The sequence below is a fragment of the Tiliqua scincoides genome, chromosome 4 (genome assembly GCF_035046505.1).
Source record: "Tiliqua scincoides isolate rTilSci1 chromosome 4, rTilSci1.hap2, whole genome shotgun sequence".
In the NCBI taxonomy this organism is placed as follows: Eukaryota; Metazoa; Chordata; class Lepidosauria; order Squamata; family Scincidae; genus Tiliqua; species Tiliqua scincoides.
This window is the reverse complement of record NC_089824.1, coordinates 31,539,048-31,564,980: the sequence shown is the minus strand read 5'-3', so window position 1 is coordinate 31,564,980 and position 25,933 is coordinate 31,539,048. Positions and strand designations below refer to the sequence as shown.

Sequence of the window (25,933 nt, the reverse complement as noted above, 5' to 3'; positions counted from 1 at the left end):
TAGATGGGGGGTGGGGGTCTGACTCAGTATAGGGCAGCTTTTCACAGAGTTAGCGAATGCGCCCCCAAGAGACGCTGCTCCAGTAATGCTTTAATTCACCTTGCCTCTTTCATTCTCTCAGACAAGCATAGCAACAGCAACCCAAACAAATAAAACATTGCACATTCAAAAGTAAATCAGCATTTTAATTATTTTTCCTAATGATCATTTGCATAATTTCAAAGGGAAAATCAAGAATAATCAACCAACCAAGGCATCTGCTCTTTCTTGCATATTTACCAGCTCATTTGTGAGCTGATTAGCATCCAAATGGAGTCAATTATACCTGGACAAACAGGACTGAAATGACTTGCACTTGTGATATATGTACCCCAATCAAAGCAATCTAGTCTGCTATAAAAGAAAAGGTAGCATAAAGCTGGGACATACTCATCATTTATATAGCCAGGATGATCTGGCAGTCTGAGCAGTTCATATGTACTTAGTAAACCTGGATTTACACTGAACCTTAGGTGTAGAGGATGAGGTAGTCTACCTCTACCCCCCATTCCCGAAAGAGAATAGGAGCAATGATTGAAGTGACTGGGCAGGTGGTGGGTCAGAAGGCAGAAGCAAGGAGTGAGGCACCCCTCTTCAGCCAGCTACCCCACTCCAGCTTGCTGCTCAAAGCATATGAGCTTTCAATTTCAGTCAGCTTCGTGGCTGGGCTGACCCTATAACACAATGCTGGATGAGACCAGCCAGGGTGGGCAAGCTCTCTTCTGGGGAAGCGTCTTTGCTATTACTGAACTTCCCATTGCGGAACTCCTGGAATGTGTCCACAATATATTGGAGCACAGCTAGAAAACTACGTACTAATCTAGGAGTGCTGGATACAACAACAGCATGGGTTTTAATAGTGATTGTTTCTGGGGAAGCACAGAGTGTTTTATTAATTTGGGTATCTCAGACTTTTCAGAGGGTCAATTACAGAACTTCACAACTCGGTCTCATCATTTATATACTGTACTCATACACACAGTTTTGTGCCTGCAACATTTCACCTAAATAATGACATGTAATAATGTGTGCCAATAGATAATACATATTGAAAAACCACAGTTATACAGGCTCCATTAAAAAAAATTGGATCATATAAGTAATAAAATCCATATTGTCTAGACCAAGTTTGAAATTTGAGAGCACATGATTATGATTGCAGAAAGCACTATAATTACTTTTAAGCTAGGTAATTTGCCCAAGATTAATTGTGTTCAAATTTTATTCTTGACCTTTACTGGTTGGCAACCTTCAGACTTAAAAGGCTATGGTATAAGCCTACAGCACCCGGTATTCCCAGGCGGTCTCCCATCCAAGTACTAACCAGGCCTGACCCTGCTTAGCTGCAACTGAACTCCTTTTCTAATGTCCTCATTATTCTTGCATTTAAAAGATACAGTCAATATCACCTTTTTGCAGACATAGTCGCCAGGTAAATACACAATGGATTTCAGTCTCAGCAGCATGTCACATATCATTTGGTTATCACATCCCTATTTGTATTTGAGAGAGAGGGAGAGAGAGAGAGAGAGTCAATCCTAATTTAAATAATAATTGAAATAATAGCTTCTATTTCACTTGCCAGGGAAAAGGTAAGAATGCAAAAATGTATTAAGCTCCTTGATTGTAGACACTGATCATAAGATAGCTTGCTGGTCCAAATGCTCTGCATGCTGAATGTCTTAGGTTCAATCCAAGGCATCTCTAGTTAAAGAATGATCTGCTTCTTTTCATTGTTCACAATGAAACCATTTGGCTGGGAGCTTGGCCTCCAAGGAGGAGGGCAGGAAGTCACAGAGCTGCACAGGTGTGCATGAGTTCCAAGCGTGGTGTCAGGTTTCGGCCAGGTTGGTCATGGACCTGAGGGCTCACACACAGCAGAAGGCTCACCCAGCTGACCCCTGAGTGACCAGATGTCATAACTGCAAAAGAGGACAAGGCACTCCAAAATGTAGGACACCCAAGAAATATGTAGGACGTGTAAAAAATAAAAGCTAAAAACACTAAACAATAAAAATATTGATTTCATGTGGTTAATTTAAACATTAAATTTAAAACTACATTACACATAATTTATTACATATAATTTATTAATTACAAGAAGGCACTGTGCTGCCTACTCACAGGGAAAAGGTGAACATTTAAATTCTTTTCCAGGACATCAGGTTAAAAAAGAGAACATGCCCTGGAAAAGGAGGATGTTTGATTGCCCTCCCCCTGAAGCCTCAGGAGGAGCATTTGATGCTGCGCACTGACTTCCAGTGAGCCCCCCCACAATGGCTATAACAAGCTTATCGGGATATGGTGGGCAATAGCAGCAGTAGATGCTCCTCCTTTCATGTTACTGCCCACAGCTATAGTAGCAGCACCAGCAGAGGATGTCTACTCACTGCCTGGCTGGCTTTCAGGGTTATTGGAGGCGCTCTGCTCTGGATGCTTATAGGCGAGACCCACTAAAATGAAAACAATGGTGTATTTTTCCCCTTCTATTGTCCTTTAAGCCAACCTGTAGAATGACTTACTTTGAACAACTCCACTTTACTGACAATGGCATAGTTCACATCAATTGCAATGGCCAGGTGCATTTTTCCAGGCATCTGCTCCAGCAGTTCAGATTCATCTGCAAAACAGAATGACAAAAACAGGAGAGTATTTTTTAAGCTCGTGCTCACAGAAGGGTAGCCTATACACACACACTCACTCAAAAGAATTTGTATAAAAAAAAAATTACAAGGGAAAAATTTGCAAGGATATTGTTCTAATTAATTAAAGACAAGGCTTATTTATTATTTAGCACATTTTAATAGTGCCCTTCCTCCAAAGAGCTCAGGGTGGTGTACATAGTTCCTCTTCTCCCTTTGTCCTCACAATAACCCTGTGAGGTAGGTGAGGCTGAGAGGAAGCTTCACGGCTGAGCAGGGATTTGAAACTGGATCTTTCGGGACTAACTCCAGAATCACTGCATCCTATCAGCTGCCTTGAGTACCCTTTGTGGGATAGAAAGGCGGGTATAAATAAGTAAGTAAATAAATAACAGAATCGGGGATTTCCTGCAGTCCGGAGTTTGGATCTTTCAGTTTACCGATACATGGAATGGGATTTTTGTTTCTTTAAAAAAGTGCTACGTCACTTAATCTGCAAATTTGATACATCAATGAAATTATTCAGTAACGCCTATTGCCAGTACTGTAATGGTTCTGGTGTTGGACTTGGTCCTTGAAGATCCAGGTTCAAATCCCAGCTCAGCCATAAAGCCTCCTAGGTGACCTTGGGCTGGTCACCCAACCCAACAGACCTCACAGGATTGTTGGGAGGGCAAGAGGAGGGATGGAACTATATAAACCACCCAGAGCTTCTTGGAAGAAGGACAGAATAAAAACGTGAAAAATAAATAAAAAATAAATTCTTAGTTCGTTTCCAAACAGAGCAGATAAATCAGACTGATATTCTCAGTGAAAGCAGTGGGGAAGGAGAGAGTGCTCTGAAGGATTCTGAATTTTACCAAGCATTCCTTGAGAGTCCCACGTATACTCATACCAAGTTCGAACACGGTTTTGAACATATCTTGGAATTGTGTTAACATTCATGTAAGAGACTGTGTTGTCCATACACTCCCGGTAGTAGTTCTGCCCTGCTGTAGCAGCTCCAATGACATCTCGCATCTGCAATGAGCAACGGTTAGCGTTACACAGTATGTTATCATGGGCCGCTGAAATGTAAGTTTAGTTGTAAATGTCATGGCCTGCTTTTTAGAGTGTGATGGGGTTGTACTTTCCAACAGTCCCTCCTGTGACCTGTAAAGGATGGGGGAACCCCTCTGTAGGGAGGAGAGCTTATTAAAAGGGGCAAGACTTCAAAGGTCAGAGAGAGAGGGACAAATATTAACAGCCTAGGAGCAGGTCCATGGAGGGCTAGTGAAGAGAAAATCGAAGAGAAGGGAAAGGTAGCCCTGGGTATGTTGTTGCCTAGGCAGTGCTGGGGAAGATCTGGAGAATTGATATGCCACTCCATCTGAGAAGCCTGGTTGGCTGATTTCCCCTTTTTGGGATCATGTTCTTATGTCCCATCCCAGGAGACTGCAAGTTTCCCAGTTCTACCTGCCCTATTAAACCCTCTCTGGTTTATTATTATTATTATTAAACCCTCTCTGGTGATGTCACCAGTTGCATCGGTGGGGGGATTTAAATAAGATCAGGCTAATTATAGAATTCTGCAACTGGGGGGGGGCACCTCACATCCTCCCTGTCAGACTTCCATTATCAAGTCAAGTCATTCCTCCTTAGAGAAGTGTTTTGCCTTTAGGGTTTCCTCTAATCTAGTGGGTCTCACACATTTAAGTACCGAGACCCACTTTTTGGAATGAAAATCTGTCAGGACCCACCAGAAGTGATGTCATGACCGGAAATGACATCATCAAGCAGGACAATTTTTAACAATCCAAGGCTACAATCCTACCCACACTCACCCAGGAGTAAGTCCCAATTACTGTAATTGTTAAAAGAATATACATATTAGCTTATTAAAAGGACAGGTCTGTAACATTTCCCCAAATGCAGTCACATGCCATGGTAGCATCAAGTCTACTATATTAAAAATATTGAAATGAATGGGGACCCACCTGAAATTGGCTCATGACCCACTTAGTGGGTCCCGACTCACAGTGTGAAAAACACTGCTCTAATCTAATTGGTCATCAGGGTTTCAAAACAGATTTGTTCACTGATTTTATCTGCTTACTGACACTGTCTCTAGTTTTACATTCTATTTTTTTTTAAATTTGGTGGTTTGTTTTAATTGTTCTTCTGCGGTCTTTCAATGACCTGTGCCACCTTGAACATTTTTAAACAGACATGAGGGATACAAACCCTTTTAATAAATGAAATTTTAGAAAACAAATTCAAACAAATATACTTTCTTGATTGTACAGCAAATCTAATAGCAGTGCTTTCAAATAAGCAGTGCTTCCACAACACTAGCCGTGTGTTTGTAGTCTGTTTTTAAACATAAAACTGGTTGTCAAGAGCAGGGATAGATAAAGGAAAATTGCTTGTGGCAGTGATATTAACAAAGTCTAAATGGTATTCATGTGTTCTCTGAAATGTTGACATCCTAACAAGCTGACTTCCAAATCCCAATAGTCATCAGCACAGCAAGTCAGTTAACTTGTAGCGAATGAAAACCATCCATCTGATGAGCAACAAATTAATCAATTTGTGCAAAGGGTAAAACAGGGGGAAAAAAATTGAGCCCTGAAAGGACCTCATTGACCTCTTCTGTCCCTTGGCCCGATTGTAAGAGTCTTGTTCAGATATTAGGGCTTCTTGGGAGTGTGACACTGATGCATACACTCAGTCCCATATTTGTCTCCAGCAGCAACAAATGTTGAACACAGGGAGACTTTTCTTCCACAATCACTCATTCTATCTTTGGCTCTGCAGTACTCTCTCTCTCTCTCTCTCTCTCTCTCTCTCTGTGTGTGTGTGGGGGGGGGGAGTGATTTACCAATGAATATAACTGTTTTGAAAATAATGTTTTTTATTTTTGCTAATATATATATAAGATCCAGGCAAAGCAAGGCAATTAGGCCCCCAGAAAGCTAACAAATAAGTGGTAGCAGTGTAGACAATGAGGCGTATCAAGAGCTTTACAAATTTGTTATAGAAAATGGCCACTTACAAGTTATAGTAAAACAGCAGGCAATAAAATGTTCCATCTTGTGTTTGTAGAAACACTTGTGATCCTATATCAGGAAACCCATTTCTGATATTTCCCAGAGAAGAATGAATGGCATTAACTCCTAAAATCTGTCATTTTTTTTTTGTCATGTTACAGAGTTCAAGTGATCTACATGCAAGTTAAAGAGATCTGATTTGGACACTTATAACAAGGGAGATCACCTGAAAATAAGATGTGTATCATTCTAATGGTCTGTTCCAGGGCAATCTTAGAGGTAAGAGAGCTGCCGCAGCGTGTGTGCCTTTCTTATGCTGCTCTTTTCATGCCAGAAGCTTCAGTTCCACATCACACAGAAAAACCAGTGATGTGGGCAAAACTTGTAGATAACCTACTCTTAATGCAAAACATTTCAAGTTCAGCCCCTGGCATGCCTGCTTAATAATAACGCTTGTTATTAATGATGTCTATGACACTAGGTAGAAGGGCTCGGAAGAACCATTAGCATAGCTGGGTCGGCTGGTGCCCGGGACCGGGTGACATGATGGTCATCGTGTCACCCTGCATGCATGTGCTGTCACTCCCCCGTGTGCATGCGTGGCCCTGCACATGCGAGTCTCTGGTATGCATGGTCCTAGCCTCAGAAACTGCTCCATTTGTTCCTTGTATGGGAACAAGGGCAGGAGGAAGGGCTAATTTTGCAGCATTTGCCACATGCCTCAGGTAAGTGCTGTCACACATACACCCCCTCCCCCAGCAGAGACAGCAAAAAAATGCCACACCACCACAAGTGGGCAATGTACCCCCCTAGTCCTGGCTTAGCTATAGCACTGGAAAGAACCTCTTCCTGACACGCTGATGAGCCGTTGCCGCTTGAGTTGGCCATACTGGGCAAGATAGATCAAGATCAGACTCTTAAGGCAGCCTCATATAGAATGTGCAAGGGGAGTTGAGTGATTTCCTCAGAGGAAGGTGGGGCTATAAAAGCATCAAATAAATGAATGCTGCTCCTAAAATCATCACATTAACACTGATCTTTTGAAAATGAACATCAACACTCTCAGCACATGATCACATGTTGCCATTCCTAGCTCTAGAACCTGTTGTTGGCATCCTTCAGTCTCGGAAGACTATGGTGTCACGCTCTGAATGGTGGTTCTGGAACAGAGTGTCCTCTCCAGTGCGCGAAGCCTGGGTAAAGTAGGTATGGAGGATAGGCTGTTACCCATGCAGCAAATCCCCCTTCTCCACATAGCTGAAATGGTCCAATGGAAAGGCAGAGGCCAATACGGTTGGTTCTAGCGGCGTCAAAAGAGTTGCCAGAACATGACTGTGTTCAGCCATGAACTGCCTCAGGGACTCCGGCTCCGGATTTTGCCTCGAGGTTGACTCCTGAAGCCTTTTCCATACCTGGATGTAGCCACAAGGCAGTGGAGGTTTGGGACCAGAGTTTTCCTTCTCTCAGATGAGCTGCCTTCCCAGGCTGACGAGTCCCATCTACCCGGTGGCTGTTTAGTCGCCTCTTACAACAAGTACAGCCAAACCGAGTACAGCCTGTTCTTATCCCCAGCCCCTGTATTTATTCAGCAAAGACATTAATTATGAGAAGGAGGGCCTCATTATCTGAAGGCAATGGGGGTTAAAAAGCTTGTCTCAGATTCATGATTAGTGGGGACTTTCCCCCCCCATAAGAAATAATGGGATAGGTTGGGTTGCTGTAGAGCAACTTTTTTCATCTCATGGCACACTGACAAGGCACTAAAATTGTCAAGGCACACCATCAGGTTTTTTACAATTGACAAGGCACACCATGCTGCCAGTAGGGGTTTCACATCCCCATTGGCCCTACTAATAAATGACCTTCCCCCAAATTCCAGTGGCACACCTGTGGATCACTCGCGGCACATCAGTGTGCCATGGCACAGTGGTTGAAAATGGCTGCTGTAGAGGAATGCTTCAGGAAAGAGTACAGGAAGCTAGAGACTACCAGAGTTCAGAAAGGCAGGGGATGGGTTAATTCAGCCAACCCCTCCCCCTTCCATGTGGTCTGTTCCCCTTGGGTGAACCAGCTTTGCTTACCTCCAGGGAGAGCTGGTTGAAACCCTTGGCAGCAGCTGGGATTCAAACCCCAGTTAGAACTCACACAGGCTGTGTGGGCTAGTGCCTCCCTGGAGCCTGAATCCGGTGTCTCCATTGCGTCAGCAATGGAGGCAGTGCTATTTTTAACATTGGATTGTCCCGACCCTGAGTTGCTTCTGTTACTGCTGCTTGCTTAATTGAAGACACTTTTGGGGTGACCCAGGTTGGGGCACTACAGTATAGTACTTTTGAAAATCTGTAGAAACTCTGAGCTGTCATCTGAGGGAACTCATGGAGAATATTTATGCATTGTTCACCAAAAGATTGGACGCACAACTTGTTAACTGCAAGGAATTGATTAACCAATACATGGATAGCAAGGACCCCATGCAATCACTAGACTCTGTGTGTTACATTTCGCGCTCTCTCTCTCCTCCCCCTCCCACATACAAACTTACCTGTCCAATCAAGCTGGAGAACACAAAGACTCCTGTGAAAAAATTCAGAAGTTGAAAGACGATCTCAAACAGGGTTACCGGTTCTGGTGTTCCACCAATAGTAATTAAGGTGCGAACTGCCCAATAGTAACATCTCAGATACCTGTAGAGATAAAATCATTGTTTTTCCACAGATGTTTCTAATCTAGCATCACAGCAGTCCTATTGTTGCCTGACAGATTTTGACACATGTTTACATGCTGGGTGCATGACTCAGACCAGTCTCATGTCACTTTCTTTGGGCTGATGGCAATGAAGCATCAGGTCTGGCAGGCCTTAAGAGAAAGGGACATATTTTGGTTCGTCAGAGCAACCCTCCCCATCATTGACTTTGGAGAAGACCTGCCTTTGGAAAAATGCCACGACCAGCCACACCTTGCAGGGGCAGCAAGTTTCGACCTGCAAACAAAGCCACATCCAGGGAATCACCTGATTTTGAAGTAAACAGACTTGTTAGGAAGCACAAAAGAAGTGCCTTCAAGCTTGACTTCACTGTCACCGACTTCACTGTCAAGATCTATATGGTTAAGATCAAACTCAGTCAAGATCTATAGGTCACTGGGACATAGGCTTCCTGAGCAATCAAGGAGTCCTCTGCCACATTCTCCTAAGGGTGCAAACAACAGAAGGTGCCCCATCTCTTGCTAGAGATGGTCCTCAAGACAAAAAATAATTGTCCCTGATGAGCACACCCTACAACAGCCTCTCTGTTTACCTATGAGGAAGCTGTGATAGTTGTGAGTGGAATTCATTAGGACAGTGTTTCTCAAACTGTGGGTCGAGACCCCTGAGGTGGGTCATGAGCCCATTTCAGGTGGGTCCCCACTCATTTCAGTATTTTATTTTTCATCTGTTAGACTTGATGCTACCATGGTATGTGACTGCATTGGGGGAAAGGTTACAGACCTGTACTTTTAACAAGCTACTCTGTATATTCTTTTAACAATGATAATCAATGGGGCTTACTCCTGGGTAAGTGTGGGTAGGATTGCAAACTAGGATTATTAAATATTTTCCTGCTTGGTGATGTCATTTCTGGTCATGACATCACTTCTGGTGGGTCCTGACAGATTCTCATTCTAAAAAGTGGGTCCTGGTGTTAAATGTGTGAGAACTGCTGCATCAGAATGCTTCTCTCAATACCATGGTTTGTGGTTTACAATAGAGCAGGGGTGTCCAAAGTTTTTGGCAGGAGGGCCACATCATCTCTCTGACACTGTGTCAGGGGGCCGGGGGAGAAAAAAAAGAATTAATTTACATTTAAAAATTTGAATAAATTTACATAAGTTTACATAAATGAATATATTAAAGATGAACTTATATGAATGAATGAAGGTCTTACAATAGCTCAAAGCCTATAAAAGGCCTTGCACCAAGCAAGGCCGGCCTTTCCTTTGCTGCCGCTGCTGCATCACAGATGTGAAAGAGCAAGCAGTGGAGGGAGCTCTCATCCCACAGCTCACACAAGAGGTCAAACAGTTGCCCTCACGCTGAGAGCAGTTGCGTTGGGCCAGTGCGGGCTTCAAAACATCTCTGGAGGGCCAGAGGCTCATTGGAGACTGGGGACTCCCTGAGAGCCGCATTGAGAGGCCTCGAGGGCCGCAAGTGGCCCCCGGGCCGGGGTTTGGGCACCCCTGCAATAGAGCAATGTTTTCCTTCATTTCCATCATTTTGTATTTGAACTAAAAAAAAACCTCTACTGCTTCCTAGCATCATGCATCTGAAAACAGGGGCAGCAAACCATGTAGCAACACTGGATCATTGTGAAGTTATTTATCTACAAACAGAACAGATGCCTGACTTGTCATTTCCCATTTTCTATAATAATCAAAAGTAAGCTTTACCCCCCGGCAATCAAGCCTTCAGAATTCCTCCCTTGGAAAATGTCAGACATATAAAACTGTTCATAAAAACAGTTCAAGAGACATTATTGATCACTCTATAACAAATACTCTCTTGCTAAAGAGTTCATTTGAGACAGCAAAGAATTGAACAAGTAGTTCTTTAAAAGTCAGTAAGTATCATGTATTTGGTCTGTCTCTTTGGTAAATCTAACCATCTAACAATCCAGTAATGCCAGATCGTATCAGAGAGGCATTCCCAAGTGCTTATTTAGAGACCTATAGCCCAATCCTCCATGGCAGTTGCACCAAACTAGCGCATGCTGCCAAGGAGATTGCTGTTGCAAAAGTGCCAAGTCACTTAACAACAACCTGGCATAAAAAGTGGCCAGCAGGAACGCTTGTGCAGGCCTGCACAGGTCTCTTGTGTTGGTAGAAGAGACACTGTGGTGTTGAGAGAGGTAAGTCCTGTGTGGTGGGGAGGTGTTGGGGTGGGGGAAAGGCAAGAGAAAGCAGGAAGGGGGTGGAACAGGGCAGTAGAGGGTAGAGGTGGAGGATTGGGTCTGGGAAGGGACAGGGATGACGGCAGAGGCTCCACTCAACATTTGATTACAATTTGACACTGCCTTAAATCCACCACTACCACCTGTGCTAAAAAATTTTTTTTAAAGCCTCTTACTTGCTCCTGGAAGTTTCTTCAACTGTAGGACTTCTGGTTTGATTTAAAGGGACCACTCCAATGAAGGTCCCTGCAAATCAAACTAGAAATCCTGGACTTCCTGTAAGTAAGGTGGCAGATGATCCACTTCCTGCTCTCTTACAAGCAGATGGCTGTGGATCACATCTGTGGGGGGATGGAGAGAAGTGGCAGACTCAGGGCACCCCAAATCTGCCATCCTCTGACCCTTGGCATTCTGCCAGTGATGCAACCCGCATTACCTAGCCTTATGGATGGGCTGTCCCTGGTTTGGAACGTACTTATGGTTTGACAATGTGGCATGAAGGACAGTGGAACAGAGATTCCTTTTTGAAATAAAAAATAAAGGAACAGGGCATACGAGAAATATTTATGGCCCTGCTGATGCGCAGTTCTAGGTCCTATTCTGTGAGTTAAAATGTTCATTCCTCTTTGACCCTCACCCTCGAAAAAAACTTTCCAACCTCTACCCCAGTATACCTAGTGCAGGACACTGCCTCTCTGTTTTTTGTTTGGCTTTTACCCTTCCACAGTAATAGTATCTTTGATACTTGGCACCTTCCCCAGTTGCTTCAACAACTCTTTACTTTGCACACTGTCAGTTCCTGCTGGCAAATTTCTCTTTAAGAGTTGTTTACACATGCCCTTCATCAAATGGAAGGAAATGGTGGAACCTGACCCAGTGAGGACTCTAAGGGAGTACCTTGTTTCGTTACACACTGAAGGTTGTAGAATGTACTTTAATTGTACTTTTCTGACCCTTTCCACATGGCTGTTTTCCTATGCATGTAATATTTCTTTAGTACATACCTAATATGTTTAATTTATGTCCCTTGTCCTTTCTAAATGTTTAACTAAGCAAGTGATGAGAGCTGACTCATAAACCCATAAAAACCCAAAGCAGCAAACTAACCTAACCGCTCACTACACATGCCTTCCACATAAGTAGCATTGTCAATTACCACCAATTAGCAGCAATGTTGTCAGAAGCCAGCAGTGCAAGCACTTGCAAAGTATAGATTGCAAGGTGGGAGGGAGGAAACACATTCATCACACAACGCAACGAGAACTTACATGTTTCCTTGGCCATCATACACCCACTTAGTGCTGGCAATGCCTTCGTAGATGGAAGCCCAGTAATACAAGCATGCATTAATATGTAAGATATATAACAGGTACCCAGTTGTTCGAATGACTCTGCAAAGAACAAACAACAGTTGATGGAACTCCTGTGGGCCATACATTACTGTACTTATTTTCTTTTAGGAGACTGCCTGGTTTTGAGTAATGGTTGTACTAACACTCACTACAACTCTCAATCATGACTAGAATTGATGGAGTGGAAAAATTTCCTGTCTTTCATTCCTCCAAAGGCCAAGTGAATCACCAACATATATAACGGTTGCAGGACACTAGTGGAGTGTGCTTCCCATAGGATGCCATAGCTTACTAAGGGCCCAATCCTATCCAACTTTCCAGAGCCAATGCAGCCCCAAGGTAATGGAATAAACATTCTCTTGCCTTGAGGAGGCCTCTTTGACAACTGTCCCCCCACTGCAGGATGCAGCATATGCCCTGTTGGTACAGCTGAATCAGCACTGGAAAGTTGGATAGGATTGGGCCCTAATTCTACCAGCTAGGAATAGTTATAGAAAGCTAAAACTGTATTAGCAGAGTTGTGTTTGGGCACAATTCTAACCAACTTTCCAGCACTGGCCTAGCTGCAGTGCAGCACCAAGGCAAGGTAACAAACATGCCCTTACCTTGAGGAGGCCCCCTTAACTGCCTCCCCACTGCAGGATGAAGTACACACCAAACGGGCACAGCTATGTCAGTGCTGGAAAGTTCGTTAGGATTGCGCCCTTCATCACATTTACTCAGCAATGCACCCACCGTTGCTTCATACCAGAAATTATTGTTTCTGATGTGAAAATTTTCTTAAGGTCCAATGTCTTAGTGTCCAGCCAGATGCCTCCAGGAATTCCAGAAGTGCGACTTTTGGGCAAATATTCCTTTCCTGCTGTCAGTGTATTCCAACAGCTGGTATTCAGGTGCATCCTTCCTTGAACCTGTAGATAACCTATAGCCATCATGATTGGCAGGCACCATAAGATTTATCCTACATGTACACTACATCTTATTGCCATTCAAAGTCATCCACCATCACATCTTTTGGAAGTGAATGCCATAGATTATTATACACTGTGCAAAAAAATAATGATAATACAGACAGCCTGTGTTACCTGTGGATTCAGAACCCACAGATTTGATCATCCGCCAGTTCCAAACCAGCGAATGGCCGACCTGTAGCTTCTGGAGGCAATGGGAGCTGCACTCCAGTTGCATCTGGAGGACCCTCTGAGGCCAAAAACCAGAAGTCTTTTGATCTTCTGGAGGTCTCAGCAGGTCCTCTGGACATGACGGGAGCACAGCTCAGGTTGGGTTCAGAGGGTTTGGGGACCCAAAATCCACGAATTCAATCATCTGTGGATTTCAGTATCCACAGGGGTTCTGGGATCAGAAGCCCTGAGGATAACGAGGACTGCTCTTACCTTTTTTTTCTATTTTGGAGGAATGGCCCCGTTTTGCAGACAGAAAGTAAGGCTGATGGAAGTGTATTATTCAATGCAAGGGTCCAAAATTCTGCAGTATATGTTGACTTGTTCATGCTAATACATACCTGTAGATGTATGCTTTATCCATGATCGCCTCTAACCGGTCATTGAATTCAAAGAATGTGAGATGCTGAACGTAAATCAAGAGCAAAAATTCAGCTACCTATATGATGTAACATGCATAATATAATCTAGCACACAAACCGATTCCATAATATGACAAATTTAAAATGTTGATTTGAAATGATGACATTCAAAAAGTTGCAAAAAAGTTGACATGGTAAGTATCACTTTTTTTACAAGGGCTGGGCTATGGAGGATTCTTTTCCATTTAGCAGATCAGTGATCTCGCTGAATTATAATGAGAGTGATATTTTACTTACTCAACCAAAGTTTCTTGCTCATGGAAAGAGTAAGGCTTTTGGTTCTCTCATTTATTAATTTCTTTGCTTCTAAACTACTGGCTTTTTGAAATAGAGGCGACAGTCTGGATAATTACTTTAAAATTTTTAAAATGAAGAGGACTTGTTCAGACCATTAATTTTAAATTAATTTAGATAAACTGACACAGGACCATAAAAACAAAAGAATATTGAGTGTGTGCTTCCAGAAATTATACAAGTTGGAAGGAAGCAGTAACTGCTTCACATAAACATCGCACATACTCAAAATGCTTTATACCACAGCAATAATATAGCGGTTTTCAAACTTTGAATTGCTGCCACCCACCTCGTCCATCGTGGGCCACAGAATGCCTTGGGGAAGCGACCAGAAGTTGTGGAACGCAAACCAGATATTATGGCCGTGAATCAGAAGTCACTTCTAGTTGCTTCCTGATGGCATTCTGGGGCATGCAGAGGCCTATGGAGTGGGTTGTGGGCCTGACATGACCTGGAAGCATTCTCCCAGTAACGCTTTGTGGCACTATAGAGAGCATTGGTTTGCGACTCTCCACACATCAGATTGCAAACCATCAGTGGGTCAAGACACACAGTTTGATAAATTCTGAAATAATAAATACATCAGCATTTCATTATGACACTAAAAACCACAACAAACTGTAAAGGGAAATCAACAGCAATTGCCAGTAAAACCATATAGGAGATTGCAAGATTACAAGGGGTGCCAAGTAAGCCTTTCTGGGGAGAGAGTCCCTTTCATGGAGTGTCACCACTGAAAAATCCCAATAAATAATCAACAGCAGATAATTTAATCTTACCTTCAACATCCTGTTTGCTCTGAATATTGCCTTAAATCCAAACATGACATATAGGACATCAAATGGAATGACTGACAGTACATCAAGCTGTTGAAGAACACAGTTCTGTTACAATCTCAGATAAAGTCTTAAGTGCTTAAAAACATTAATGGAGATGCTATAAACAAAAGTTCTTAGATCCCACTCCTATGCATTACTACTCATTAGTAGGTCCCATTATCATCAATGGGGTTTACGCCCAGGTATGTGTGGATAGGATTGCAGCCTTACTTACCTGAAATTTTACTGAGCCCCGATAATGTTTCTTCATTTCAGCTTTATCCGACTACAATAACAACAGAAAACCAAAGACACTTAGCCAAAATTCAGTGAAACCTGACCCTGATATTATGCTTATAACGTGATGCCTCTGGTTAGATGCAACCAGCCCAAGATCACCCATTGTCTCCCCCTGTTTTTTTTTGTCCATACATATGATATCTCTCCTACACCATTATTGATACGATACACACAGAGCATTTTGCACCATAAAGTGCAACCATAGAGAAAAGAACTACATTATATATTGCAATATAATAAATTTTGTTTTGTTTTTTAAAGTTGGAGTTCAAGTTGGCAGGGATGACAGATCTGCTGCAATTCAGGAGGTACATCCATTGGGTTCACCCCTGGCCAATAGAGCGGGTTGGCTACTAATGTTGTTCCAATGACTGAGGTCAAATGGGAGAAATCAGTGATGTCTCTCCTTCCCATGACATCATTAGCCTTCCTTGGAGGCCAGACACCTTAGGGGTGAAAAGGAACCAAAGCCTTGATCCCTTCTTATGAGACATGGGGACCTGAAGCAGGAAGAAGGAGAACAATTTCACTGTCAAGTAACAACTGAAAAGAGGCCTGTGCAGAGAGAGGGTCATCTTTTTCAAAGCATTTTCAAAATGCTTTGAAAAAGATTTAAAACGCTATGATTGTGAGTGGAAAAACCACAAGTCCCTCTTTAAATATCATTTCTTGATTAAAAATAAAAATAAAAATTAGAAATGATCGGTGTGAAGTGGGGGGAAGGAGGTATTATTGTGACTGTAGAAATGATTCTTGTTTTGAACAGAATTGTTGTAATAACTTTTTATTAAAATATTGGTAACAAAAAACCTGAAGCGCAATCAGTCATGAGAGAATGGGTAGGGTTTAGAGGCGCTAATTCAAGACCTATTTATATAGGTCTTTGGAAGTTGAATGAATGTGCTTTCATTTGCATTAGAACTGTCAACATTGAATCTATTAAGAATGATGATTAGGTGTTTATTTTTAAATGGCTCTCCATGGGAGCTGATGCTATTGGCTTACCAAAGAAAGCTAATCAGAAATCAGAAAAAAAAAATCTTTGTACTTTTGTTGCTTGTCTCCTCAGTCTGTGTCCAACTCCCCACTGTGTTATCTATAGTTCTCATCACTCATGACTGTTGTACATTTTATCTCCGCCCTTCCTCACTTACTATTATATCTCCACCTCTCACAAACTGTACTCGGGGCTGGAACAGTGTCAAATCACAGACGTAGAGGATATCACAAACTATGTCTACAACGATCCAGTATATCATGTTGCTTGATGTCTGAAATGGGAACACTAAGCGCAGTGGGATGAACCAGCAGTTCCAGTTATAAGCGATAGTGACCAAGCAAAGCCAGCCGATATAGCGACGATCTGGAAAGAAAATATGCACATCTCCCTTCAAACGAAACAAGTAGTTATAAGCTTGAAAGCAAATTACATCCACACCACATTTCAAAATTCAAAGAAAGCACTATCAATTAAATTTCATATCAGCTTAAGAAACAATTCACATATTGCATGGCTGTGTACTAAGGATATACTCGGCAGACCAATTTGTGTTGCCTTTCTTCCATACTAGCAGTCAGTCCAGTGTTTCAGGTTGGGGCTAAAGGTAGGTCCCGGGCAGTAAAATATGAAAGTAGATTGAATTGGACTATTAGGCTGGCCTTATAGAAGTCTCATGTTATCACTAAAGCAGCTAATTACTAGTGTCAACATATCAATTGTCTGTATAGCATTTACCCTGAAGTCACCCTGATGTCACCGGAGTACTTTATAAACCCAATACAAGCCACCAATAATGTCATTATGAGGTGCGAGGTTGCTGGAATCTTGGGACAAAGTTCCTGCACTAAACCCTTCATCGAGTCTCTCATTTATCCCCTATGATGCACTGGGTGTTAGCACTGCCATTGGTACTGAGTGCTCTGGGATTGGCCCAGCTGGACAGGGGTCATTGACAGAAGTTGGTCCTTGGCCAGTGACTGGCCCAGGATGTCTTCCCTGCATCGTAATTATAGCGCCTCTGTTTGTGAGTAAGCTTCCAACTTACCTGTATATGCATCTATACTTTCTGGCATTTTCATTTTCTTCATATATTCTTTCATGGGTGGTCTCTTAAATTTGCAGCACAGCATGTCACAGTAGTGCTCTTCCTCGGGCTTGCCATCTTCTGGCTTCTTCTCTTCTTTCTTTTCATCCTTTTTTTCTTCTTTTGGTGGTGGGGGTGGAGGCTTCTTGGTGGGTGCTAGACAAAGAGGCAACATTCAACCTATGGTTTTTAACAACACAAAGCTCTCTGAAGCCACAGCAAACGGTTTGCTATCAAACGCTCATTGGTGATCAACAAAATGTAAAGGAGATGGGGCAGGGATGGATGGATCAGGCCAAGGAGGGCAGGAAAAAAAGGTCTTGTCCCCACTGCTGTTCTACAACACCATCACCCTCTCACTGAAAAGCTACAGTTTGCTTAGCCCCAGACTTGTGTGTTATCCAGGAGAATAAAATGCACCAGAATGCAACAACCAAAGAGTTTGGAATAGGAAGAAATTTTTGTGCAAAGTTAATGTATTTATATTTAAAATGTCAGGCGTCTACTTTTCTTAGCAAACATTAAAAATAGACAAGCTTCCATTACCCTAATCATCTTTCTAAATTTGTCCAGCTTATTAAATTCAGCTGAAGAATGGAAAACATCCTTAATGAACTGTAGAATGTGCCAGCCATACGGTTCCTACTGTCTATTGTGCAAAGTAAGAAATATAGATTTTTTCCCCCCTGATAATGACAGTGCTTAAGCACAGTGGTTAATTGATTTTAAGTGAGATATACACACTGTACAGTTAACTTAGGGATGGAACTCAACACAACTAGTTCCCTGAAAACTGGAAAATGACTTTTATGCTTCAATTTTTTTTTAAATAGAAGAGATTCCCCTCCCTGATTCAAAAGCAGACTTGGACCACTTAATTACTTCTTTGTTTCCAATTAAAGCAGCTAAAAAGGTACTTCTCTTGGAGCCTAAGGCATCAGTGCTGAAGAAACCCATTTTATATTGATGATACCTTAAAACAGTGGTTTTGTTCCCCCTAAATATTGTGTTCAAATGGACACTGGATTTCTCACTGAGAAGCTAGAAATGGTGGACCCACTTCCCTGACATATTGTCCACCACTGCTGATATTTCCCTGAACTGCACAAACATTGGGGTTGTGCATTACCCATTCATTACCACTCATTCATGCACTCATTATGCATTATCTGGACTTGTGAATCAATGGTAAGGTCTACTACATCAACTAAATGGACACCATAAAATAGGGCGTTGGAGAATCTTCTGCAGTATGTAAGAATTCTGTGGCAGACAAGTCATTGTGGAAAGGGTTCCAAAAAGACTAAAGGAAGTTACTGCCTTAAATGGTCATAGAAATTACTTTTTCAAAACAACTGGAAGCCTAACAAATAAATGTATTCGAGTTGAAGATGATGTCTCTGGCTCTATCTGGGTCCAGGACTGTTCAGGACCCGGAGGCCTAATCATACAAGTTCAACTCCTCACACATATCTCTGCAGCAAAAGTAAAACTGTTTCATCCAGTTCTCTCACATAGTTTGTCTCATTCCCAGGCCTTTGAAGCTCACCTCTTAAAGAAGCAGCACCATACACAATGAAACAACATGTGAAGCAAAAATGGACCAAATGCAAAAACTTAGAGAAAAACCATCCAAAAGTTTTCAGAGGATGGTTTCAAGCCTGTTGACTTTTCCTGAGGAACCACCTTGATTGAACTATTTCAACAAATGGTTAAAAAACAAACACCTTCCACACCATTTCAGAGCTACTTTGTACACATTTGAGGTGAGTTTCCTGTGTTCCTGAACAACTTGTGACACCAGTTACTCATTTTTGTTACCTGCTTGAGACTGCATTTGGCTTGGTGAGTCACAAGTTGTAAAGGGCTTATCTACACAGCTAAGGTCTCTTCTCATCATTTCACAATGGAATGACACTAACAAATTGGTTTAAACCTTTATGAGGACTCAGACCACAAACTGGTTTAGTATCATTAAGAATTGTCAACATATGGGAATATGATACAGTTTTCACCTTCCAACTAAATTCTGCAGACTTACTGGCTGTCGGACTGGGTTCTGGAGAGGAGATGACAGGGTCAGTCAACTTTTCTCTGTAGGTGGCTGTCCTTGCTCGCAGATTTTTGATAATTTCTTTGAGCTGAGCTTGAGTAGTTTCATCTATGTGGAATTCTGGTGGCTTATTCTCTGTGCTGTTTAAGGAAAGGAAGAAAAAGATGATAAGAGCTATGAAAAATAACAGGAAAATTACAGCCATCTCTTGAAGTGAGTTGAAGTAAGAACGGGGGACTGCCACCACTCCTCCTGTTGCTTCCTGGATTTTGGAAAAGAAGAAGGGAATGGGGTGAACGAGTAAGTGTGGAGGAGAAGAGAATCGTGGATTAAGTATTGCAGACCCTCTAGCCCACAACTCTCCTCTCCTCCAGACTTCCTCTAATTCCTAAAGAAGCATGGGGGGGGGATATTTAACCACCTCCTTCCTAGCACCCCTTCAACCTGTTGCTCCAACCTGTTGCTCCAACCTGTTGCTGCTTTTTTCTCTTCCCTTGCTCCAATCTTGGAAGTGAACTGGAAAAGGAGAATAGGGCAATGGGCTGAGAGGCATCAAATGGAAGCAGATTCAACATCCTTTTCTCATGTGTTCCTCTCCCTGTTAAAATAAGTGATATCCTGCTTTGCATGGGAATCACACAAAGAGAAACATGTGGCTGCAACCATTGCTTTTCATTTAGCCCTCAGGCAGACAGCAAATGCAAGGGGTCAGATTTACCAAGCTGCTGGAAGTGTACATTCAACTTTCCAGGTCACACACTGTGCAGGTCTGAGATAAATGTTCATAAAAGACTATAAGTCTGCTTTAATAGTTGTGCAGAAGAAGAAAGTTCAACAGCTGCTGCTTTCCTCATTTCTGCATCTCCCCAAAGTCCTGCTTCTGCCCATCTATTAAAGGCACAGGAGCCTAGTCCATCTTTGCATCTGATCAGCAGGCAGCCTAATCGTAAGTTGCCTGGTGCCCAGAGGAGCAGCAGCACTGAAATGGCTTCCGCTGCATCCTAGGGCACCATGGTAGCTGCTGGAGTCACATCAGGGGAAGGGCGCAGGCCCTGCAATGGGTCTCCTCCAGTCTGTGCTGGCTATTTTGCTGGTGCACACTGGAGGAGCTCTGTGTCAGGCTTTTCAGCTTGTCACAGAGCATAGGATATGGCAGACTAGGGTTTCACTGGTCCCACTCCCCTCTCACCCCAGGACCCACCAGTGGATCGTGACCTGAATGTTGGTGGATGGTGGTGAAATGGAAACTGACAAGCTGATGGCTGACTAGGATCTCCCAGCAGCTGCCAGGCACAGGTTTGATCACCAGGCTGTGGCACTGCTATGGATTGGAGGATGGATTTCAGATGAAGGAAAATACAACCATTCTGTAAAGATTCATCCTTTCTCCAGGAATTCATTATATGAATTGCAGCGTATGTTTAAATTGACTCAATACATTCAATTGTGCTGAGCCTGCACTGAAACTGCACCCCATCCTGACCCTCATTCACTCATCACATGAAAGGAAATCCATTGGGGCACAAGCAAAATAGGGCTGAAAGCAGCTGCAAAGGAAAGGCTGTATTTAATTTAAATATTTTTAAAGCATGTTAATGTATTTGAAGAGAACACAGAGCACACACGTAAGGCAAAAATGGGTGGACCACAAACATATGCTAGATTGGATTTAGTTTGGATGAGTAACCAAATATTTAGAATTAAAACATCTCTGGTGTCCGCAACACCAGCAGGACAAAGGCAAGTGTTTTAGTGATCAGCTGGAAAAGAAAAGAAAAAAAACATTCCAGCATTGATGGAAAATATGCTGCTGTATTATAATGACTGAGGCAAAGACCCTAGTGTTCATTATTCCAGCAACGCTGTTTGCATGAAATTAATTTGGACAATGTCCTGAACACAAAAGGGCTCTGATTCCAGTTTGTTCTATTTGCTTGTCCTCCCCATAGATTGCTCAGATAATTTATCCCTGTACTTTCTTTCCTCACATAGATTGAGCCTGGAAGACAAAGATGCATATGATTTCCATGGGGAGATAGATGTCTTTCAGCACGTGTCCCCCCCCAAGTTTGGATGAAACCCAGAAGGCTGGAAGGAGGAATTACAAGCATTCACCCTTCCTTAACCTTTATTGAGATTTTGAGGCTTATCCACTTAAAAAAAAAAAAATCAAATAATGCAACAGGAAGGGTAAACTCCCATCCACTCTATCTGGTAAATAGAAATATTGGACTGACTGACTGTCTAGTTTTATTGAACTCTTCCTCCAAAAATCTGAGAGAAGTGTACAAGTTTCCCCCATTTGTCTTCAACAGAGACGTCAAACATAAGGCCTACAGGTTGGGTGCTGCCTTTATCTGGCCACCATTACCGTTGGACTCTCTCAGAACAGCTCTTCCAGCAGCACCACTTCTGCCCAGGCTCCGGGAGGGAGAGATGGAAGGAGCTTCAGAAGGCAAGGAATGTTATGGGGTAAGGGCAGACCAAGTGGGATGAGAGAGGGAGATGCTGGCAAGGAGCTGGGAGAGCCCAGTTTTCATGTGGGCAGCCTTTTCAGCAGTGCCGCTTCTGCCGAGGTGTCACCTCACAGAGCACCCCTCAGCTGCCGAGCTGTGAAATGATGCTGCAGCATAAGTGGCACTGCTGAAAGGTTAGCCTCAAGATAACTGGGCTCTTCCAGCGTGATAATTGGTCTCTCTAATTTCTTGAAAATACAATCAAGATTTGCACATTGTCATTTGCAGCTAATGAATTTCTATGTGACAGCAGTGCTCATGTCTGGCCATCATCCGCTTAATGACATCACATCCTGCTTAAGACATTTCTGCCCAGAGTTGCATATACGCAACAGGGACCAAATGTGTACTCCTGTGGGCCAAGCAAAAATGGGTTAATGATGTCACTTCTGGCCCTCAGGAGAGACCACAAATGCTATTTGGCCCAGTACATGAAACGAGTTTGATACCCTGGTCTTCAAAATAACCTTATGAGGTAGGTTAGGCAGGGAGCCCATAATTGCCTCAAGATCACAGCTCTCCAACTGCCCTAGCACACTGTTGGAAAAGATGGTAGTAAATGCCTCCTCCTCCCCATCTCTGGTCCTTACAACATACTGAACAGATCTGAATTATGTTTTGGAATTGCTCTGTTCTAATTTCTGCCCCTTGAATGGGGAGCATGTAAGACAAGGATCACCAAGGCTTTTCTCCTCACAGCAAACTCATGGTTGGCAACCTTCAGTCTCGAAAGACTATGGTATTGTGCTCTGAATGGTGGTTCTGGCACAGTGTCTAGTGTGGCTGAAAAGGCCGATTCGGGAGTGACAATCCCTTCCACACTGGGAGCAAGTGTAGTGTGTCCCTGGTCTGTCTCCCTGGCTATGGGCCTTCCTTCTTTGCCTCTTAGCCTCAGACTGTTGGCAAAGTGTCTCTTCAAACAGGGAAAGGCCATGCTGCACAGCCTGCCTCCAAGCAGAACGCTCAGACGCCAAGGTTTCCCATCTGTTGAGGTTCATTCCTAAGGCTTTCAGATCCCTCTTGCAGATATCCTTGTAGTGCAGCTGTGGTCTACCGGTAGGGCGCTTTCCTTGCACAAGTTCTCCATAGAGGAGATCCTTTGGGAGCCAACCATTGTCCATTCTCACGACATGACCAAGCCAACGCAGGTGTCTTTGTTTCAGCAGTGTATACACGCTGCGGATTCCAGCTTGTTCAGGGCTGTGTTGTTTGGAACTTTGTCCTGCCAGGTGATAGCGAGGATGCGTCACAGGCAGCGCATGTGGAAAGTGTTCAGCTTCTTCTCCTGTTGTGTGCGAAGAGTCCATGACCCGCTGCAGTACAGAAGTGTACTCAAGATGCAAGCTCTGTACACCTGGATCTTGGTATGTTCCGTCAGCTTCTTGTTGGACCAGACTCTCTTTGCGAGTCTGGAAAACGTGGTAGCTGCTTTGCCGATGCATCTGTTTAGCTTGGTATCGAGAGAAAGAGTGTTGGAGATTGTTGAGCCAAGGTACACAAAGTCATGGACAACCTCCAGTTCATGTGCAGATTGTAATGCAGGGAGGTGAGTCCACATCCTGAACCATGACCTGTGTTTTCTTCAGGTTGATTGTCAGTCCAAAGTCTTGGCAGGCCTTGCTAAAACAGTTCATGAGCTGCTGGAGATCTTTGGCAGAGTGGGTAGTGACAGCTGCATTGTCGGCAAAGAGGAAGTCACGCAGGCATTTCAGCTGGACTTTGGACTTTGCTCTCAGTCTGGAGAGGTTGAAGAGCTTTCCATCTGATCTGGTCTGGAGATAGATGCCTTCTGTTGCAGTTCCAAAGGCCTGCTTCAGCAGGACAGTGAAGAAAATCCCAAACAAGATTGGCGTGAGAACACAGCCCTGCTTCACTCCGCTTCGGATGTCAAAGGGGTCTGATGTGGAGCCGTCAAAGACTACAGTGCCCTTCATGTCCTCGTGGAAAGACCTGATGATGCTGAGGAGCCTGGGTGGACATCAGATCTTGGGGAGAATCTTGAAGAGGCCGTCCCTGCTGACCAGGTCGAAAGCCTTTGTGAGATCTATGAAGGCTATAAAGAGTGGCTGTCGTTCTCTGTATTTCTCCTGCAGCTGTCTAAGGGAGAATACCATGTCGGTGGTGGACCTGTTGGCTAGGAATCTGCACTGCGATTCTGGATAGACACTCTCTGCAAGTACCTGGAGCCTCTTCAGTGCAACTTGGGCAAACAGCTTTCCTACAATGCTAAGGAGAGAGGTGCCGCAGTAGTTATTGCAGTCACCCCTGTCACCTTTGTTCTTGTACAGCATGACGACGTTTGCATCCCTCTTGTCCTGTGGTACTCCACCTTCTCCCTAGCAGTGGCAGAGGATTTCATGCAGCTCAGTAGCAATTATCTCTTTGCAGCACTTTAGGACTTCAGCAGGGATGCTCTCTTTCCCAGGTGCCTTGCCAGAGGTGAGGGAGTCCAGGTCCACGTAAAGTTCTGCTAGGGTTGGTTCACTGTCAAGCCCCTCCAACACAGACGGGCACTTGATGTTGTTCAGTGCTTCCTCGGTTACTGCATTTTCTCGGGAATATAGCTCAGAGTAGTGCTGCACCCAGTGTTCCATCTGCTGTGCCCGGTCCTGGATGACCTCGCCTGTGGCAGACTTCAGAGGGGCAGTTTTCTTCTGTGTTGGACCTAGGGCCAGCTTGATACTGTCATACATCCCCTTGATGTTGCTTGTGTCAGCTGCTATCAGTATCTGGGAACAGAGCTGGAGCCAGTAGTCTCCAACTACTGGCCAGCACATCTCCTGGCAGACTGCTGGACTTTGCTATGAGCAACTCAGAAGACCTGCAGGTTGCGCTCACTGGGATAGGCCCTGTATGCTGCTTGAGCTCTCCTCTTCTCAAAGACTGGTGTCAACTGCTCAGAGTGGGCTTCAAACTAGTCTGCCGTCTTGTTGGTCTTCTTGCCGAATATGGACAAGGTGGTGTTGTAAATGGCATTCTTGAAATGTTCCCATCTGTTGGATGCATCTGCATCGTCCGGGCCTGGAAGAGATTCCTCAAGCACTCGTGCAAATTCTTCCACTTTTCCCTGATCCCGGGTCTTGCTGGTGTCAATGTGAGGTCTTCCTTCCTTTTTCGTGTGATACAGTCACTTAGTTTGCAGTTTCACTCCACTGCACACCAGGGAGTGGTCAGTGTCGCAGGCAGCACCCTGATAACTGCATGTGATCTTGATGCTGGGAAGGCTGGAGCGTCTGGTGAGAATCAGGTCGAGCTGGTGCCAGTGCTTTGATCTTGGGTGTCTCCAAGAGACTCTATGTTGGGGCTTCGTGTTGAAGAATGTGTTGCTGATGCAGAGACCGTGATGACAGCAAAGCTCTAGCAGGCGTTGGCCATTCTCGTTCATCCTCCAGTGCCGAACTGGCCTAAGCAAGTGGGCCAAGAACTGTGATCAGCACCAACTCTAGCATTGAAATAGCCGAGGATGAACAATGGCTCTTTTACAGGGATCTTCTTGATAGTGGTGGCCAGGTCATCATAGAATTTGTGTTTAGCTTCTGCTGAAGATGACAAAGTTGGTGCATATGCACTGATGAGAGTGACAAGTCCTGCTGATGAGTGGAGCTGTAGGGGCAAAATTCTTTCACTTCCTGCAGAAGGTGGGATGATGGATTTCAGCAGGGTATTTCTGACCGCAAAGCCAACACCATGTTCCCTGGTCTCATTTGGTGGTTTTCCCTGCCAGAAAAATGAGAAATTTCTCTCCTTGACAGATCTGGAATCTGGCAGCTTCATCTCTTGAAAGGCAACAATGTCCATCTGCAGTCTGCTCAGCTCCATGTCGATGACAGCTGTTTTGCATGCATCGTCTATTTCTTGCAGGTCATCAGAGAAGCCAGATGTCATTGTCCTAATGTTCCAGGTGCCCAGCTTTAGGGCAGGAGTTTTCTGTTTTCTGTCACCTGGTGCAGAGTTGTCGATCCGCTTGTTGGTTTTCACCCTAAACCCCACGCACCCCATGAGGTTAATGGACCGTGGTGAGGCAGCACCTTACTGGCTGGGGACTGCCCAGCTTAAGGCAGGTGGTAGCTGCCCAATGAGATGCAATGATCTCTCCCACCATCGGAAGCAGCCCCTGGTGTCACGCTCTACGACAATCGAGCAAAGACTTCTAAACTGCTGCTTCCCATGTTGTGCTGATGCTGTATGGCGAAGTTGGAGTGTCCTCTCCAGTGCGTGAGGCCTGGGTAAAGTGGGTATGGAGGATAGACTGTTACCCATGCAGCAAATCCCCCCTCTCCA

The 25,933-nt window shown here is 43.9% G+C and overlaps 1 protein-coding gene across 1 annotated transcript in view; it reads right to left on the bottom strand.

Moving 5' to 3' along the window:
• Nucleotides 1-25,933, bottom strand: part of CNGB3 (cyclic nucleotide gated channel subunit beta 3) — a 73,622-nt gene that overhangs the window by 14,613 nt on the left and 33,076 nt on the right. The window contains exons 4-14 of the mRNA XM_066624401.1: nucleotides 19,125-19,276; nucleotides 17,045-17,239; nucleotides 16,154-16,362; nucleotides 14,935-14,985; nucleotides 14,661-14,747; nucleotides 13,507-13,571; nucleotides 11,901-12,023; nucleotides 8,250-8,391; nucleotides 3,542-3,701; nucleotides 2,562-2,659; nucleotides 1,449-1,532 (exon numbers count right to left, since the gene is read on the bottom strand). Coding sequence (XP_066480498.1) covers nucleotides 1,449-1,532; nucleotides 2,562-2,659; nucleotides 3,542-3,701; nucleotides 8,250-8,391; nucleotides 11,901-12,023; nucleotides 13,507-13,571; nucleotides 14,661-14,747; nucleotides 14,935-14,985; nucleotides 16,154-16,362; nucleotides 17,045-17,239; nucleotides 19,125-19,276 — 1,366 coding nt within the window. The remainder of the gene's footprint in view (nucleotides 1-1,448; nucleotides 1,533-2,561; nucleotides 2,660-3,541; nucleotides 3,702-8,249; nucleotides 8,392-11,900; nucleotides 12,024-13,506; nucleotides 13,572-14,660; nucleotides 14,748-14,934; nucleotides 14,986-16,153; nucleotides 16,363-17,044; nucleotides 17,240-19,124; nucleotides 19,277-25,933) is intronic.